At 40.1% G+C, this 16,332-nt stretch overlaps 1 protein-coding gene across 2 annotated transcripts in view; it reads left to right on the top strand.

Annotated features, from left to right (window-relative positions):
• LOC141257139 (interleukin-20 receptor subunit alpha-like) overlaps nucleotides 1-16,040 on the top strand; it is an 86,285-nt gene extending 70,245 nt beyond the window's left edge. Inside the window, exons 4-7 of one of the 2 annotated variants that reach the window (XM_073671318.1) lie at nucleotides 5,210-5,364; nucleotides 7,866-7,983; nucleotides 10,776-10,912; nucleotides 12,862-16,040. In XM_073671318.1, the coding sequence (XP_073527419.1) occupies nucleotides 5,210-5,364; nucleotides 7,866-7,983; nucleotides 10,776-10,912; nucleotides 12,862-13,632 (1,181 nt within the window). In that variant the 3' untranslated portion in view covers nucleotides 13,633-16,040. The remainder of the gene's footprint in view (nucleotides 1-5,209; nucleotides 5,365-7,865; nucleotides 7,984-10,775; nucleotides 10,913-12,861) is intronic. The other variant, XM_073671317.1, reaches the window with a different exon arrangement.
• The last annotated feature ends 292 nt before the right edge of the window (nucleotides 16,041-16,332 follow it).

The raw sequence follows: 16,332 nt of genomic DNA, 5'->3' as shown, positions 1-16,332 counted from the left end.
CGTCTTCCTCATTGTCTCCACCAACAGGAGTTACAGTTTGGGAATGAGGGTCTACATTATGGTCAGAACCTTCTGCGTCTGGTCCTGGATCCGACTCATAAAGATTCTGGGCATCAGTGCAGATCATTTCCTCGTCTGGATTCACAGAAGCGCTGGAGTCGACCTCTGATTCCCAGGCTATAGTATGAGTAAACAGCTCTGCAGACTCAACCATCTGTTCTACCTCATACTCAGACGGGCAGCTGGAGATTTGGGAGCTGTGAGGAAGCAAGTGTGATTGGGGTGACACCTTTGAGGACTGGAGTATTTGTGATGTTGAAGTTGATGTGGAGGAGAGCCCACTTAAAGGCGCACTTGATATCCGTTGAAGCACCTGCTGTTTTTGTGCCTCATCTGGAATTTGTAGCGATTGGCGTGGCCGTAAGAAAGGGATCTTATCACATTGTCCGCTAAAAGAAGTAGACATTTTAGTTTGGCTGGAAGATGGTCTTTCTTCTGCAGATGTTACTGTTGCTTTAACACCTACCCCACGGACACAACCTTTTTTCCCCTTCCCAACACGCCTATTCCCCTTTCCACCAGCAGCAGGCCTTTTTCCACTCATTTTGGTGGTTAACTAATTAACAACTCTGGAGTTGTTTGCACAAAAAAACAATGGATGGGAACCGAGCAGAGCTGAGTGGCCAAACTGTGGTATTAGGCCAAAACTATTGGCTGGGTTAGATGCAGAAAAAAATTATATTCAATTTGCAACCTGATGGAGGTCAGTATAGATGGACTAATAGAGAAAGTCCCACACACTGCTAGAAGGCCAAATATTTTTTCAGAGCTAGATGCAGAAAAAAATATATTCAGTTTGCAACCTGATGGAGGTCTGTATAGATGGATTAATAGAACAAGTCCCACACACAGCTAGAAGCCCAATATTTTTTCAGAGGTAGATGCAGAAAAAAATATATTCAGTTTGCTACCTGATGGAGGTCAGTATAGATGGACTAATACAACAAGTCCCACACACAGCTAGAAGCCCAATATTTTTTCAGAGGTAGATGCAGAAAAAAATATATTCAGTTTGCAACCTGATGGAGGTCTGTATAGATGGATTAATAGAACAAGTCCCACACACAGCTAGAAGCCCAATATTTTTTCAGAGGTAGATGCAGAAAAAAATATATTCAGTTTGCAACCTGATGGAGGTCAGTATAGATGGACTAATACAACAAGTCCCACACACAGCCAGAAGCCCAATATTTTTTCAGAGGTAGATGCAGAAAAAAATATATTCAGTTTGCAACCTGATGGAGGTCTGTATAGATGGATTAATAGAACAAGTCCCACACACAGCTAGAAGCCCAATATTTTTTCAGAGGTAGATGCAGAAAAAATATATTCAGTTTGCAACCTGATGGAGGTCAGTATAGATGAACTAATACAACAAGTCCCACACACAGCTAGAAGCCCAATATTTTTTCAGAGGTAGATGCAGAAAAAAATATATTCAGTTTGCAACCTGATGGAGGTCTGTATAGATGGATTAATAGAACAAGTCCCACACACAGCTAGAAGCCCAATATTTTTTCAGAGGTAGATGCAGAAAAAAATATATTCAGTTTGCAACCTGATGGAGGTCAGTATAGATGGACTAATACAACAAGTCCCACACACAGCTAGAAGCCCAATATTTTTTCAGAGGTAGATGCAGAAAAAAATATATTCAGTTTGCAACCTGATGGAGGTCTGTATAGATGGATTAATAGAACAAGTCCCACACACAGCTAGAAGCCCAATATTTTTTCAGAGGTAGATGCAGAAAAAAATATATTCAGTTTGCAACCTGATGGAGGTCAGTATAGATGGACTAATACAACAAGTCCCACACACAGCTAGAAGCCCAATATTTTTTCAGAGGTAGATGCAGAAAAAAATATATTCAGTTTGCAACCTGATGGAGGTCTGTATAGATGGACTAATACAACGAGTCCCACACACAGCTAGAAGCCCAATATTTTTTCAGAGGTAGATGCAGAAAAAAATATATTCAGTTTGCAACCTGATGGAGGTCTGTATAGATGGACTAATACAACAAGTCCCACACACAGCTAGAAGCCCAATATTTTTTCAGAGGTAGATGCAGAAAAAAATATATTCAGTTTGCAACCTGATGTAGGTCTGTATAGATGGATTAATAGAACAAGTCCCACACACAGCTAGAAGCCCAATATTTTTTCAGAGGTAGATGAAGAAAAAAATATATGCAGTTTGCAACCTGATGGAGGTCAGTATAGATGGACTAATACAACAAGTCCCACACACAGCTAGAAGCCCAATATTTTTTCAGAGCTAGATGCAGAAAAAAATTATATTCAATTTGCAACCTGATGGAGGTCAGTATAGATGGACTAATAGAATGATGCTATGCCCAAAAGATTTTACTTCACTAGGTGCAGTAAAAAAATTGGTATTCTATACACAGGTGGTATATCTTGCAACACAGATAGGCTACTCCACTGACTAACACACTCTGCAATAGGCCAAAAAGGATTAGCTTTGCTAGATTCAGCCAAATGCTGTGAAAAAAACTTGCACAGCACTGGCACAGACCTGCCTGGCAAAAACTGATAGGAACTGATGTAACCTAGTCCTGAAAAGGACTCCAATTACAATTAGTCTTTACTCCCACAATCTATCTATTTAAGAGCACAGACCTGCCTGATAAAAGTCGTAGGAAATGCTGTAACCTAGTCCTTAAAAGGACTGCAATCACAACTATTCCCTACTCCCAAGCTATCTGTAGATTTGTGCGAAAATTGGCTTGAAATTAACAAGGTATAGCGCACACAGCAACAGCGGTGCCGTCTAACACGCAGCTGCAGCAGTGAGAAAATGGTGGCGACGGGGAAAATGGCTTGGTCTTATAGGGCAAGGACATGTGACATACACTGCCAATGACACATGCCCTTGCTTGTGTGAAAAAAAGCACTTCGCTCCGTGTGTGCGCTGCTGATAGGCTGACAGATTGCACCTCCCCACTGCAAATGCGGGAAAGAGAAAAAAAAATGGAGATCTTCATTGTTCCTGCAGAGATCCATCCCCTGCCCCTCCCCCCACCCCGCTGTACACTCAAACTGCGTATTAACATTAATTTTCATCATTACTGAGAAAAAATCCAGTTATGATTTTGATGCACGAACAGTTATCGAACATAACCTCGAACAGCCGAAGTTTTCTCAAATTGTTCGTGTTCGCCGAACGGCTCGAACACCGCCCAAAACAGCTCGAATTTGAGATTGGCGAACAGTTCGAGTAGAACAACGCTCATCTCTAGTGAGGAGGACATGCAGGTGCATCTCACTAAATTAGAATATCATCAAAAAGTTAATTTATTTCAGTTCTTCAATACAAAAAATTAAACTCATATATTATATAGAGTCATTACAAACAGTGATCTATTTCAAGTGTTTATTTCTGTTAATGTTGATCATTATGGCTAACAGCCAATGAAAACACAAAAGTCATTATCTCAGTAAATTAAAATAATTAACAAAAAACACCTGCAAAAGGCTTCCTACGTGTTTAAAATGTCCCTTAGTCTGTTTCAGTAGGCTCCACAATCATGGAGAAGACTGCTGACTTGGCAGATGTCCAGAAGGCAGTCATTAACACACTCCACAAGGTCCCAGAGTTCCAATTTTCATTTGGAAATCAAGGTCCCAGAGTCTGGAGGAAGAGTGGAGATGCCACAATCCAAGCTGCTTGAGGTCTAGTGTGAAGTTTCCACAACCAGTGATGGTTTGGGGAGCCATGTCATCTGCTGGTGTAGGTCCACTGTGTTATATCAAGACCAAAGTCAGCGCAGCCGTCTACAAGGAAATTTTAGAGCACTTCATGCTTCCCTCTGCCGACAAGCTTTTTGGAGATGGAAATTTCATTCTCCAGCAGGTCTTGGCACCTGTCCACACTGCCAAAAGTACCAATACCTGGTTTAAAAACAACAGTGTCACTGTGCTTGATTGGCCAGCAAACTCGCCTGACCTTAACCCCATAGAGAATCTATGGGGTATTGTCAAGAGGAAGATGAGAGACACCAGACCCAACAATTCAGAAGAGCTGAAGGCGGCTATCAAAGCAACCTGGGCTTCCATAACACCTCAGCAGTGCCACAGGCTGATCGCCTCCATGCCACGCCGCATTGATGCAGTAATTGATGCAAAAGGAGCCCCGACCAAGTATTGAGGGCATTTACTGAACATACATTTCAGTAGGCCAACATTTTGGATTTTAAGAACATTTTTCTAGCTGTTGTCCTAAAGTATTCTAATTTACTGAGATAATGACTTTTGTGTTTTCATTGGCTATAAGCCATAATCATCAACATTAGCAGAAATAAACACTTGAAATAGATCACTGCTTGTAATGACTCTATATAATATGAGTTTAACTTTTTGTATTGAAGAACTGAAATAAATTAACTATTTGATGATATTCTAATTTTGTGAGATGCACCTGTAACTTAAATGCTATTAAAGGGAATCTGTCACCAGGTTTTTGTTATGTAATTTGAAAGCACCATGATGTAGGGGAAGAGACCGTGATTGCAGTGATGTGTCACTTACTAGGTTGTGTTTTGCTGTTTCAATACCGTGTTTTCTCGGCAGGAGATTATCACTTCAGGACAAACTGCCTTGTGCCTCCTAGTCCAACCACACTCCCAGCACTGATTAGCTGCTTTCTTTCCATAAACATTTTACACAGAAAGCTGCTTATCAGCGATGTGATGAGGTTATACACAGCTCGTCATTCCAAGCACTGCTAGATCTGCATCATAGAAAACTATGACTCTATCATTACTGCTGCACCCAGTAAACTAATGATACTTTGCTGGAATCAGGGTCTCTGTCTCGACTTCATGCTGCTCTTAGATTACATAACAAACCCTGCTGACAGATTCACTTGAATGGTATATTCGATAATATAGTTGTTAATAATGTGATCAGTTTGGTGTATTTGGCAACAACATTAGGGTCTGGACTGTTATGTTGTCTTGTTCTATTGCTCTCTGACTGAATCCAATGATATCTGTTAAGATCTGGACTGGTACACGGACCCCTCATATCCCTTTTGATTCCTGTAATAATGGAAACCAATATGCGTGTGTAAATAAGGTCTTACTACATTCAATTTACTGTGAGTTTCTTTCTTTTTATTTTAGCTGTACTTGATCCTCCAAAGGTTAACCTTTTTCTCACCAACACCTCATTAACAATAAATTTGACACACATTGCTGGAGACCTCAGTAGTATTTATGATTCAGACATATCATATGAACTAGCGATACCTGGACACAACAACTTTGGATGTGACGAGGTAAGTCACTGTTCAAAACTGATGTTTAAAAAAGTTCCGGAGATTCAGAGCCCATTGTATAATGTTATCAAGCAGGTGAGCACGTGTGCTTGTACCAGAAAAACTACAAATAGTGTGAACATGAATTGTCACAGCTTTTCAATGTAGTTTTCCAGCCATGTGGTTTTTAAGCTTTTTAATGTTTCACCTGTAGAATCCAAAATATTTGGACCATGTTGCTTAAAGGAAGTCTGTCACCTCCAAAACGCATATTAAACTACTGAAACAGTTATATAGGGAACTTATCCACCTTAAAAATCATAAAAGCAGTAAACATGTTATTATCTTAGTGGCTGACAAAATGAGTTTTATTTTTTACGCAAATGGAGGAGCTGCAATGCACCCTCACCTTGGTCAAGGACTCAGTACACTGTTCCACTATCTCAGTTTGCATTTGCAGCTATGGATGAGAGCTCCCTTCTGTTCCCTTGGGACATCTGTAATTATTGATCAGGAAAATAATAAAACATATTCCATTGACCAGTCATTTTTCCTTTGACCACTTTTGGTAGATACTAACCAATGAATACTTGGAACACTCCACAAATCCTAACATTTTAGAAATACTCTAAATCCAACTGGCCCTTGTTAAATTTACGGAGATCCTTATAGCTGCCAATTTTTCTTGCTTTCAACATATCCATTTCAAGAATTAACTGTTGAACTGTTGCCTAACATATCTTACCTATTGTAACGCAATCATTAGTATTATTCTTCTCAAGTTTCAGTGTTATGGTTATAGTGTGTTTACTGTCAATGCATAAAAATACAAATAATTGTGTAAAACGAGTCTGACACCTCAAAACTCAATTTAAACTATGAATACTAACAATTCAATTGATATATGAATAAATCACCAAAACCATTGTCAGTACATGAATGCATCCCCGAAACCACCATTAATACATCACCAGAATTATCAACAGTACATGAGCACATCACCAGAACCACCATCAGTACATATATGCAGCATCAAGCATGAACCTGCATCTCCCAGTAAGTCCTTAACAATGGTAAGTAGATACTAGGAGTTGTTGTTACCAGTCATCATCAGACTATGGACGATACAGAAACCACAGCACTGATTAGACTCAGTCAGTATCACAAATAAATATTTACTTCGAGATACCTTACATATAACGTCTTATCTGATTGGTGTTGTTCTCATTGCTTTTGTCCCCATGTAGTACAGATGCCATGATAAGATTTCATGTCCATAGCTTTACTCTGCAGAATTCCCCCTTCTCTGGCCTTCGGCAGCACATCCTGATATGAATAAAAATATCTCCCATGCTATGCCTCTGAATAAATAATTGCCCTTTACTGTGCTTCCTGCACAAAATATGGCCCACACACTGTCCTTCTTATAATACCTTGCCTCCACATTGTCCACTCTTTTACATTACCACAACACTGAACCTTATGAACTATAACTGCCACACTGTCCTTCCTTATGAACTATCTCCTCTACACGGTCCTCCTTCATGTTGTCCCCATCTTCAGTGTCCCCCCCCCACACTCTCACCTCTCCATACTGTCCTACCCATGTTTCCACCTCTCCATACTGTCTCCCCCAAGCTCCCACCCCCCTATACTGTCCCCACACAGTTCATAAATTGCAAGTTTTTAAAAAGTCACACAATTATAAGCTGGGCTACGAGTCTGTTAACCTATGCCAGTACGTTTACATAGCTATGAAGTTGGTGATATTAGAGCAGAGTTGCAAGGACAGTCCTTAAAAATTAGAGCACTTTTTTACTCAGTCCATAAGAAAAATGTAAGGCATCCGTGATTTTTTTGAAGCTGAAGAAACTTATACACTTTATTTTGACTGTAATTATCATCATTTTACATTTTATAGTGAATGAAACTAATGTGTTCATGTCAGAACTATGGGCTGTAGACATGTAAAACTTACAATCATAATGATTTATTATGGTTTTTCAATGTGTCCATAAAATATATGGTCCGTAAGTGATTATAAGCTGTCCAGAAAAAAAATAAAAGTCCAGTTGGCAACCTTGTATTGGAGACAGGACCCAGCTGGTGAATTTGAGCTTTCTTGTGATTTCAGTCCCTTGTCAAATACAGAAGGAAGTTCAGGAGCCTTATAAACATTCTTTCCAGCCCAATGTTTAATTCTTAAACTGATGTGGAAACGAGAGCTGAACTGTGATTGGTTTCAACCAGGCTTGTTTTGTCTGGCAGTTTTGATAAGTGAAGTCCAGTGCGAGATGTTCATTGAAGGTAAATGAGCACAACAATACGACGCAGATAGTGTAGAACGCTGAGGTGTGCTACGCTATTAACATAGTACAGCCACTGTCATGATGATGGCTGCTACATCTGTACCTTTATTATTGCAGCTCATAAAGGGACCAGTATGACAAGTAGATATAAATGAGAAAATTACATGTATGCAATGAATAAAAATAAGAATGTTATGCATGTTCTTCTTTTAGAGGCCATACTGTGAGAAAAAATTGTTAGACCTGCAAACAAATATCTGTGTATCTGCAAAATTGCGGAGCCCCAAAGAAAGTAACTTTTCAAATTATACATGTATAAGAACTAAAACAGGTAAGATTGATGCTGGAATTTTCTACGATATTTAATCAGTGTTTAATTTCTTGTAGACAATTCCTGTGTCACTAAGCACTCCTATCTATAAGCATAACAGATAACCACTCTATAAGAGCAGCTTCCACTATGGCAGACCCAATGTATCCTTGTATTATATATGTAGATGCCCACTCATTTGAATGTGTCTTCTGCAATACTAAGATGGCTTGTCTTAATGTTTGAATCAACATCCATGAACATCACTGGACACTAAGATTAAGAACCATCTGGTAGTACAGCAGAGGAACATCTTCAGACTTCTTTTTACCTGTACCACATCATGTCTACCCGCTGCTATGCAGGCACTTCACTTGAATGTTACCGTGTTATAGGTGTCTGTTCTGGGATTGCTTGGTAAAAGTTCTGCGCATGGAGAATGACGAAGCGACCATGACTCTTTCGTTTTAGTCTTCACTCTATAAGAAATTATTGCACATTACTAGGATATTTCTTATCTTACTTTTCTGTGAGGGGGTTTCACACTCCTAACCCCTCAAATCAACATGTTTTACTGTTGATATGAAAATTACTATGACAAAAAAATTGTTCGCCAGGTATTTCATGGCATATTGATGGCCTTTTATTAATTTATTATAGGTTATTGATGTTATATTGGTAGTGGTTTGCTCCCAGGAGCTGCACCACCCTTGAATGACCTATATCCAAAGGACAGCTGTATGTGCAGTAGAGCTTACTTGACTTAAGGTTGATGGGTCCTTTATTTTGATGATTAGTGGGGGAAGGCAGAACCCCACCTATCACGTAGAAAAAAGTAACATAGATGAAGCACCCAAATGGATTTATCCTGGTGCTCATCAACCAGCTAGGCTTCATCCGTCTAGCCGACACACTGATACAAGCCTGAAATGGAGTCAGCGATAGCACCCAGCCTCAAGATCCAATGATTTGAAGAGCTTCTTTTTAATCCAAATAACGGGACATGTGCTGCTGACTCACTAGGGACGCAACTATAATAGGTGGAAGGTTGCAATCAAACCCAGGTCCTGGAGTCTAGGAGGCCCAAAAGGTAATTTGCCCAATATGAACAAACTATAACTGTTAAAGATCTATGATAGTTGGGAGCCCTGTTGGAGATTTTGCATTGGGCCTATAATAATCTTTAAGGTACGCCACTGTGACTACCCCCTTTTTTTTATCTAAGTTTCACAGATAAAGCATTTATGTATTACCCTAAAGTTAACCCATCAATGACATTAGCTTAAAAAATATTGATAAATATTGATTAATATTCCAAATAAACAAAGTATCTGATTATCTAAGCTATTAGGGAATGTGAGAACAGGTTGTATTTTGTAGTATACAGGAAGAAAAACAGGAACAAAACAGTAACAATGCAGTGACACGGGAAGAATCTGCATAACTAATCATATGCGAAATATGCAAGTCAAATTTTTATATGAGATAGCCAAGATGATTGTCTATAAAGTGATGGTAGTCTCACGTTGGAAGCAGTGGTGGATGGTAAGAAATGGAGCCTGAAAGTCATAAGTTCAAAACATTGTTACTGTTTTGCTTGTCACTGTATGGGCTCGCTCTCACTTGCGATTAAATCAGACGAATGAAATCCGATAAAAAATCGGATTGCATTCGGACTAATTTAATCCTATGATGGTGTGCTCAGTGACGATTTTTTTTTCCAGCGCCGATCGGACTGGAAAAAAAATCGTAGCATGCTGCGATTTCATGCTGCATTCGGATCGCACGCACCCATATAATCTATGGGTGCGTGTGAAACATCGCACTGCACTCGGATATCACCCGAGTGCAGTGCAATACCCGCTGATGTCAACAGCAGAGGAGATGGAGAAATTGATTTCTCCATCCCCTCTGCAGCTGTGCTGTGGTCCTCTCCGTGCGAGAGCATCTGAGCACGGTGCATTGACACTTGGCTTCCGCTCGCAGCAGAGCAGGAGCCGAGTGTCATTAGCATATCGCATCGAATGCGATATGCTAGTGGGAACCCGGCCTATCTATATAACTTAGCATAACATTCTTTTGCTGCTTTATTCTTATTCTTTTAACCCTAGCTGGGTGGACATTTCTATTGAGTCAGCACTTACAGGTCTTGCCTGAGCGCGAACACAGAGTGGAGAAGAGATTTCTAGTGAATCCGTCATCTGCTCTGTCTGCACGTTCAGGCAAAACCTGTGCACGCCTGTCTCAGGAACTGCACTCTAGTCAGGGGATTTTTGTCTGATTTGCTGGGGAGTCTAAGGACCTGAAATCCCATTGATTAGCTGGCAATTAAAGGGATAAAGAATATCCAAAAATGTTTCCAAACACTTAGCTATTCTTTATACATGAATCCTGGTCAAGAAGATGCTAATTATGTTATTATTGATTTGTGCTATAAAAGTAATGCTGCCATGTGTAACTAACTACAAACTTGCTGCTGCACCTTGAGAGTAGATTGAGAGCAGTAATAGTGTCAGTATTGCCAACCAATCTTATTTCTTTTACATTTCTTCCCTGCCCTCCCCCCCACCTTGAAAGTTTTTAGTCTGCTATTTGTTGCAATTTATATTTGTCCGTAGTGGAAAAAGGACTTGTTTTCATCACATTCACTTTCTTCTTGCTCATGCTTGAAAAATGCAAAATGTATGCAACTTTAGGCCAACCATTTAATATCACCATATAGCGATTATATATAAATGTCCATGGCAGGGTAATGAAGAATGTACTTATTTATGTAAATTGACTTTATGTAACTTACAGTTATTTTGTTGCAGATCTCACTTCTGAAGAGAGAATACACATTATGTTATATATTTTGTCAGCCTCTCTGGTTATCTTTGTAGTTTTTGGCGCAGGATACGGTGTTCATAAGTATATTTATGTTGACAACCTCGAAAAACCACAAATTCTTGTAAGTATTGTAAGATTGTATTATACCTTGTTCATATAGTAAGAATATGTTATACACTGCTCAAAAAAATAAAGGGAACACTCAAATAACACATCCTAGATCTAAATGAATGAAATATTCTCATTGAATACTTTGTTCTGTACAAAGTTGAATGTGCTGACAAGAAAATCACACAAAAATCATCAATGGAAATCAAATTTATTAACCAATGGAGGCCTGGATTTGGAGTCACCCCCAATATTAAAGTGGAAAAACACACTACAGGCTGATCCAACATTGATGTAATGTCCTTAAAACAAGTCAAAATGAGGCTCAGTATTGTGTGTGGCCTCCATGTGCCTGTATGACCTTCCTACAATGCCTGGGCATGCTCCTGATGAGGTTGCGGATGGTCTCCTGTGGGATCTCCTCCCAGACCTGGACTAAAGCATCCGCCAACTCCTGGACAGTCTGTGGTTCAACGTGACGTTGGTGGATGGAGCGAGACATGATGTCCCAGATGTGCTCAATCGGATTCAGATCTGGGGAACGGGTGGGCCAGTCCATAGCTTCAATGCCTTCATCTTGCAGGAACTGCTGACACACTCCAGCCACATGAGGTCAGGCATTGTCCTGCATTAGGAGGAACCCAGGGCCAACCGCACCAGCATATGGTCTCACAAGGGGTCTGAGGATCTCATCTCGGTACCTAATGGCAGTCAGGCTACCTCTGGCGAGCACATGGAGGGCTGTGTGGCCCTCCAAAGAAATGTCACCCCACACCATTACTGACCCACTGCCAAACAAGTCATGCTGAAGGATGTTGCAGGCAGCAGATCGCTCTCCATGGAGTCTCCAGACTCTGTCACGTCTGTCACATGTGCTCAGTGTGAACCTGTTTTCATCTGTGAAGAGCACAGGGCGCCAGTGGCGACTTTGCCAATCCTGGTGTTCTGTGGCAAATGCCAAGCATCCTGCACAGTGTTGGGCTGTGAGCACAACCCCCATCTGTGGACGTTGTGCCCTCATATCACCTTCATGGAGTCGGTTTCTAACCGTCTGTGCAGACACATGCACATTTGTGGTCTGCTGGAGGTCATGTTGCAGGGCTCTGGCAGTGCTCTTCCTGTTCCTCCTTGCACAAAGGCCGAGGTAGCGGTCCTGCTGCTGGGTTGTTGCCCTCCTACAGCCCCCTCCACGTCTCCTGGTGTACTGGCCTGTCTCCTGGTAGCGCCTCCAGCCTCTGGACACTACGCTGACAGACACAGCAAACCTTCTTGCCACAACTCACATTGATGTGCCATCCTGGATGAGCTGCACTAACTGAGCAACTTCTATGGGTTGTAGAGTCCGTCTCATGCGACCACGAGTGTGAAAGCACAACCAACATTCAAAAGTGACCAAAACATCAGCCAGAAAGCATTGGTACTGAGATGTGGTCTGTGGTCCCCACCTGCAGAACCACTCCTTTATTGAGGGTGTCTTGATAATTGCCAATAATTTCCATCTATTGTCTATTCCATTTGCACAACAGCATGTGAAATTGATTGTCAATTAGTGTTGCTTCCTAAGTGGACAGTTTGATTTCACAGAAGTTTGATTTACTTGGAGTTATATTCTGTTGTTTAAGTGTTACCTTTATTTTTTGAGCAGTGTATGTTTGATACAAAGCTACTTTTCAGATACTGTAATTGTTTTTTTGCCAGATTTCCATATGGGTTCTGTTGAATAAAATAGTATTAATTTCTATTATAAGAATGCTGGTGGATGAATGATTATCATTATTACTGGTTTCTGATTATAGAATATGCACATAAAACATAGAATAGATGGGATATATGGATAGGGGATGTATAGGGCAGATTACCGAGCTAAAGTTTTTGTCAAGTGAAGTATTCTAGGCAAAAAACGACTAGAAGATTATTGTAAGAATTATGTTAATATGCCATTATTTCTGTTCTCTGTTTCAGAATATAACATCCAACTATAATAATAACGTAGCCTTTGTTGATACTTATAATGTTACAATAAATGTCATCAATATTGAGTCTAGCAAATCTAATGAGAAAAGTAACATGATGGCTGACAAAGAAGAAAAAACACAGGTCAAGACAGATCTGTACTTCAAAGATGGTGGGTTTGATACCAGTCATGATTCCCAAGTTACAGAAGACGATGATCATGGCTACGTCAGCCTTCTGGTACAAGCGCCAGTCACTAGGACACAAGTGTCACCATATGACATGCCACATAATCTTGTACCTAAGACATCAACGGTATCGACTGTAGCTGTAAACAAGGAGGAAGATCTGTATGGGCGAATCAAATGTAATACCATTATAGCTTCCATCCAAGAAAACACTACAGAAGAAGCTTACCAGAAGTCAAATATGTTAGAAGAGCCGTTTACATACCTCCCAAAAAATGATGAAAACTTTATCAAACCAGATTTAGTAAATAATGAAACGAATGAAATAGAAGAATCTACTATAGGACAAGCTGCAGATGGCACAGACTTTAGTGACTGCGATACTCTCTTTGTAGACTGGAGTCCAACCAGCCATCACCTTTATATACCAAACTTTCATAGCAAAGCAGCAGATGAAGTTGGCACTGAAGAGTGCCAGGAAGTGGAAGGACTTTTAGCTCATCTTTACAAGCCTAGTCAAATAGAAGAGAACTCTGCAGAACTGACTTGTCTAGAGCAAAAGTGGGGGCTCCATGTAAAAATGCAGGAATAAGCAGATCCGTGTACGCAGAAAAAAAAAATGCGTCCTTATATTATTTAAAATACATGTAGAATATGGCTGTCTCCTTAATATTTAGCTGCAGTCTATTCAGACTAGATAATCTTACATTCTTTTGTATATTAAATCAACAATTCCTGTTGTTCACTATGTGGTCAGTAATGATGTGTGATGTTCATTTTACATATGTGAGTGAGGCTATATTTATCCTGCATTAACAGTCTTTTTGTAGCTTATTCACAATGAAAATTTCCAGCGAGTAGGCCAATTTTGTATTCATAGGCAGACATTCATGGGTGGATGCCAAACGGGTATTTTTTTTGTTTCAAGAGCTGATGGCAAACATACGCCACTATATGACTATGCACGCACGCATATGTCAGAGCCTACTGGTGTTGATATCGTTTGAGAAATCCTCTAGACCTATACATCCAAAAGGAAAGCACAAATGTGGCCAATAACTGTTGAACTCACAGCAGATCTGTGAGCTTTGACCATGTTGGAGAACAGTAATGAGACTATTAATAAGGGGTTGTCCAAGTCATGCAGGTGCTAGTCTTCTGGAGATGCTGGAGAAGAGCCTAAGTAGTCCTTCAGTGAGCACTCCTGCTCTAAGTACAAGCTGTTATTCAGGACTCGCTCACCATAATCAATCGGATTGATTATGGTAATGACACTCGGATCAGAGTTTGAGCAAAGCGTTAGTTTACTGTGATCCGATTCTCTTGCATGAGAGAATCATATCAAAGGTGCGGAGAAGACGGAGAACTTAATTTCTTCATCTTCTCCATTGTCTGTCATGACATCCGAGTGCAGTCCGATGTTTTACTGATAGACTTGAATGGGTGCAAGTAATCTGATTTGCGGAGCCACTCACAGCATGCTGTAGCAGATCAGCCCCATAGTATAACATTGCTCCAAGTGCTATCTGACAAAACATCACATAGCGCTCGTCTGAGTCATATGGTCATGTGAGCCCTAACAGCTCATGTCCTTAGAGAAGTTTCATGTCTATGACCAGAATTTGGAGGAATTTCTCATTTCAGCTGTTTAATCAATAGCCCGATCACACACTTGAGAACATCACTTAGAGTGTATCCTTGAGCTTACTGTTCAGTAAAATGTTGCCCTATCTGCAGGGCGTGTCATAGTGACACAGAATATAATGTACGCTAGTAGTTTTTGACATACCGTTTTGCTGGGATTCTTCAAAAAACTCTGCAAAAATGTGGTGGTAAAACCACACTGATGCAGCAACGTGTGAATGCAGCCTTTAAATAAATAAAAAAAAGTTTTTCCATAATTCAAATTAAAAAATAATTATATGACTTACACAGTAATTTAACACACCTCCCGTCTGCTTCCTAGATTCCTGTTTGCTGAGGAAAGGTGCGCAGGATTTAAAGCATAGAACTTGCAATTGTGCGCTCCTTGCCACAGGCCACCTCTGACACAGTAAGGGGTGGATGGTAACATAGGCAACGTGCACTGCACAACTGAGAATTGAGTGGATTTTTAAAACAAATTTATGCAAAGTTGATTGTTTCTACAAGCATATTGCAATTTTACCAATTCAATAAAATTTGATCAACCCAATAATGATTGTGTACGGTCAGCAAAGCAGAGCTTACAGACATTTTCTTTAAGTACTGGCAATAGTTCTACCATTATATAGTCCTGAGCTCAGTGTCTTCCCCTCTATATTATGATTTCCTCAGACAGGGTAGCATAGGAGACCTGAGTCTGACACATTTGTTTCAAGGGGTTATCCACTTTAGACAATTCCTTTTTGGTAATGTGTAATTATGCTGCACAATTACCAGGCTGCCGATCACCTGACAAACGATCAAAATGCTCAGGACGATGCACAGCCGAGAACGATGACCTTTTAGTTTGAATAAATGATTATAGTTTTTGGCTGTGTAAAACAGAACTGCCGAAAACAATGGCACTGAATGATCGATGTAAGTGGGCCTTCCAAATGGTTCCATGGGAGAATGCTTTTTGAATATGGTTACAACTGTAAAGAGTTCAAATATGTTATGCTGCCCTTTAAAATGTCATTTAATTACCTTACCAGCCTAATAGCAACTATTCATGCATACCTCTTTTACAAATTTTGTTTAACAAAATACAATATATGTGAATATCTGAAAATTTGTAATGTAAATTATTATGAGAAAGTGACATCTTTTTCCCCTTCCAGGAACTTATCAGGGTTTTCTACTTTAATGGGAATTTGTCAGCAGGATTTGGATATGTAATCATGATGTAATATGTAATCATTACTAGGCTGTATTTTGCTGTATTTTCAATATAATCAGTGTTTTATCAGCAGGAGATTATCACTGTTGGACCAGGTCTCACGTGCATGCCGATCAGGCAAATCTGTGTAACCCCACCCCCACACCTAATTGGCAGCTTTAAGGTGTATAGCAGGGTTATACACAGCTCAGCATTCTGCCACTGCTACATCTACAGCAGAGAAAATGGGGATTCTATCAAAACTACACCAAGCAGTCCAGTAATACATCACTGGAATCAGGCTCTCTTTCCCTACATCATGCAGTTCTTAGATTGATTAGCACAAACCTGTTCACAGATTTCTTTTAGGAAAAGTGATCTCCAGTGATCTAAGTGACTCTACCCATAAAACATGAGCTGTTGAACTCAATTATTGACTGTAGAGGTAAC

The sequence above is a fragment of the Phyllobates terribilis genome, unplaced genomic scaffold (assembly GCF_046119375.1).
Source record: "Phyllobates terribilis strain yellow unplaced genomic scaffold, ASM4611937v1 Scaffold_3__8_contigs__length_932513732, whole genome shotgun sequence".
Taxonomy (NCBI): Eukaryota; Metazoa; Chordata; class Amphibia; order Anura; family Dendrobatidae; genus Phyllobates; species Phyllobates terribilis.
Note: the sequence above shows the minus strand (reverse complement) of the source record. Positions and strands in the feature narration are given on the sequence as shown.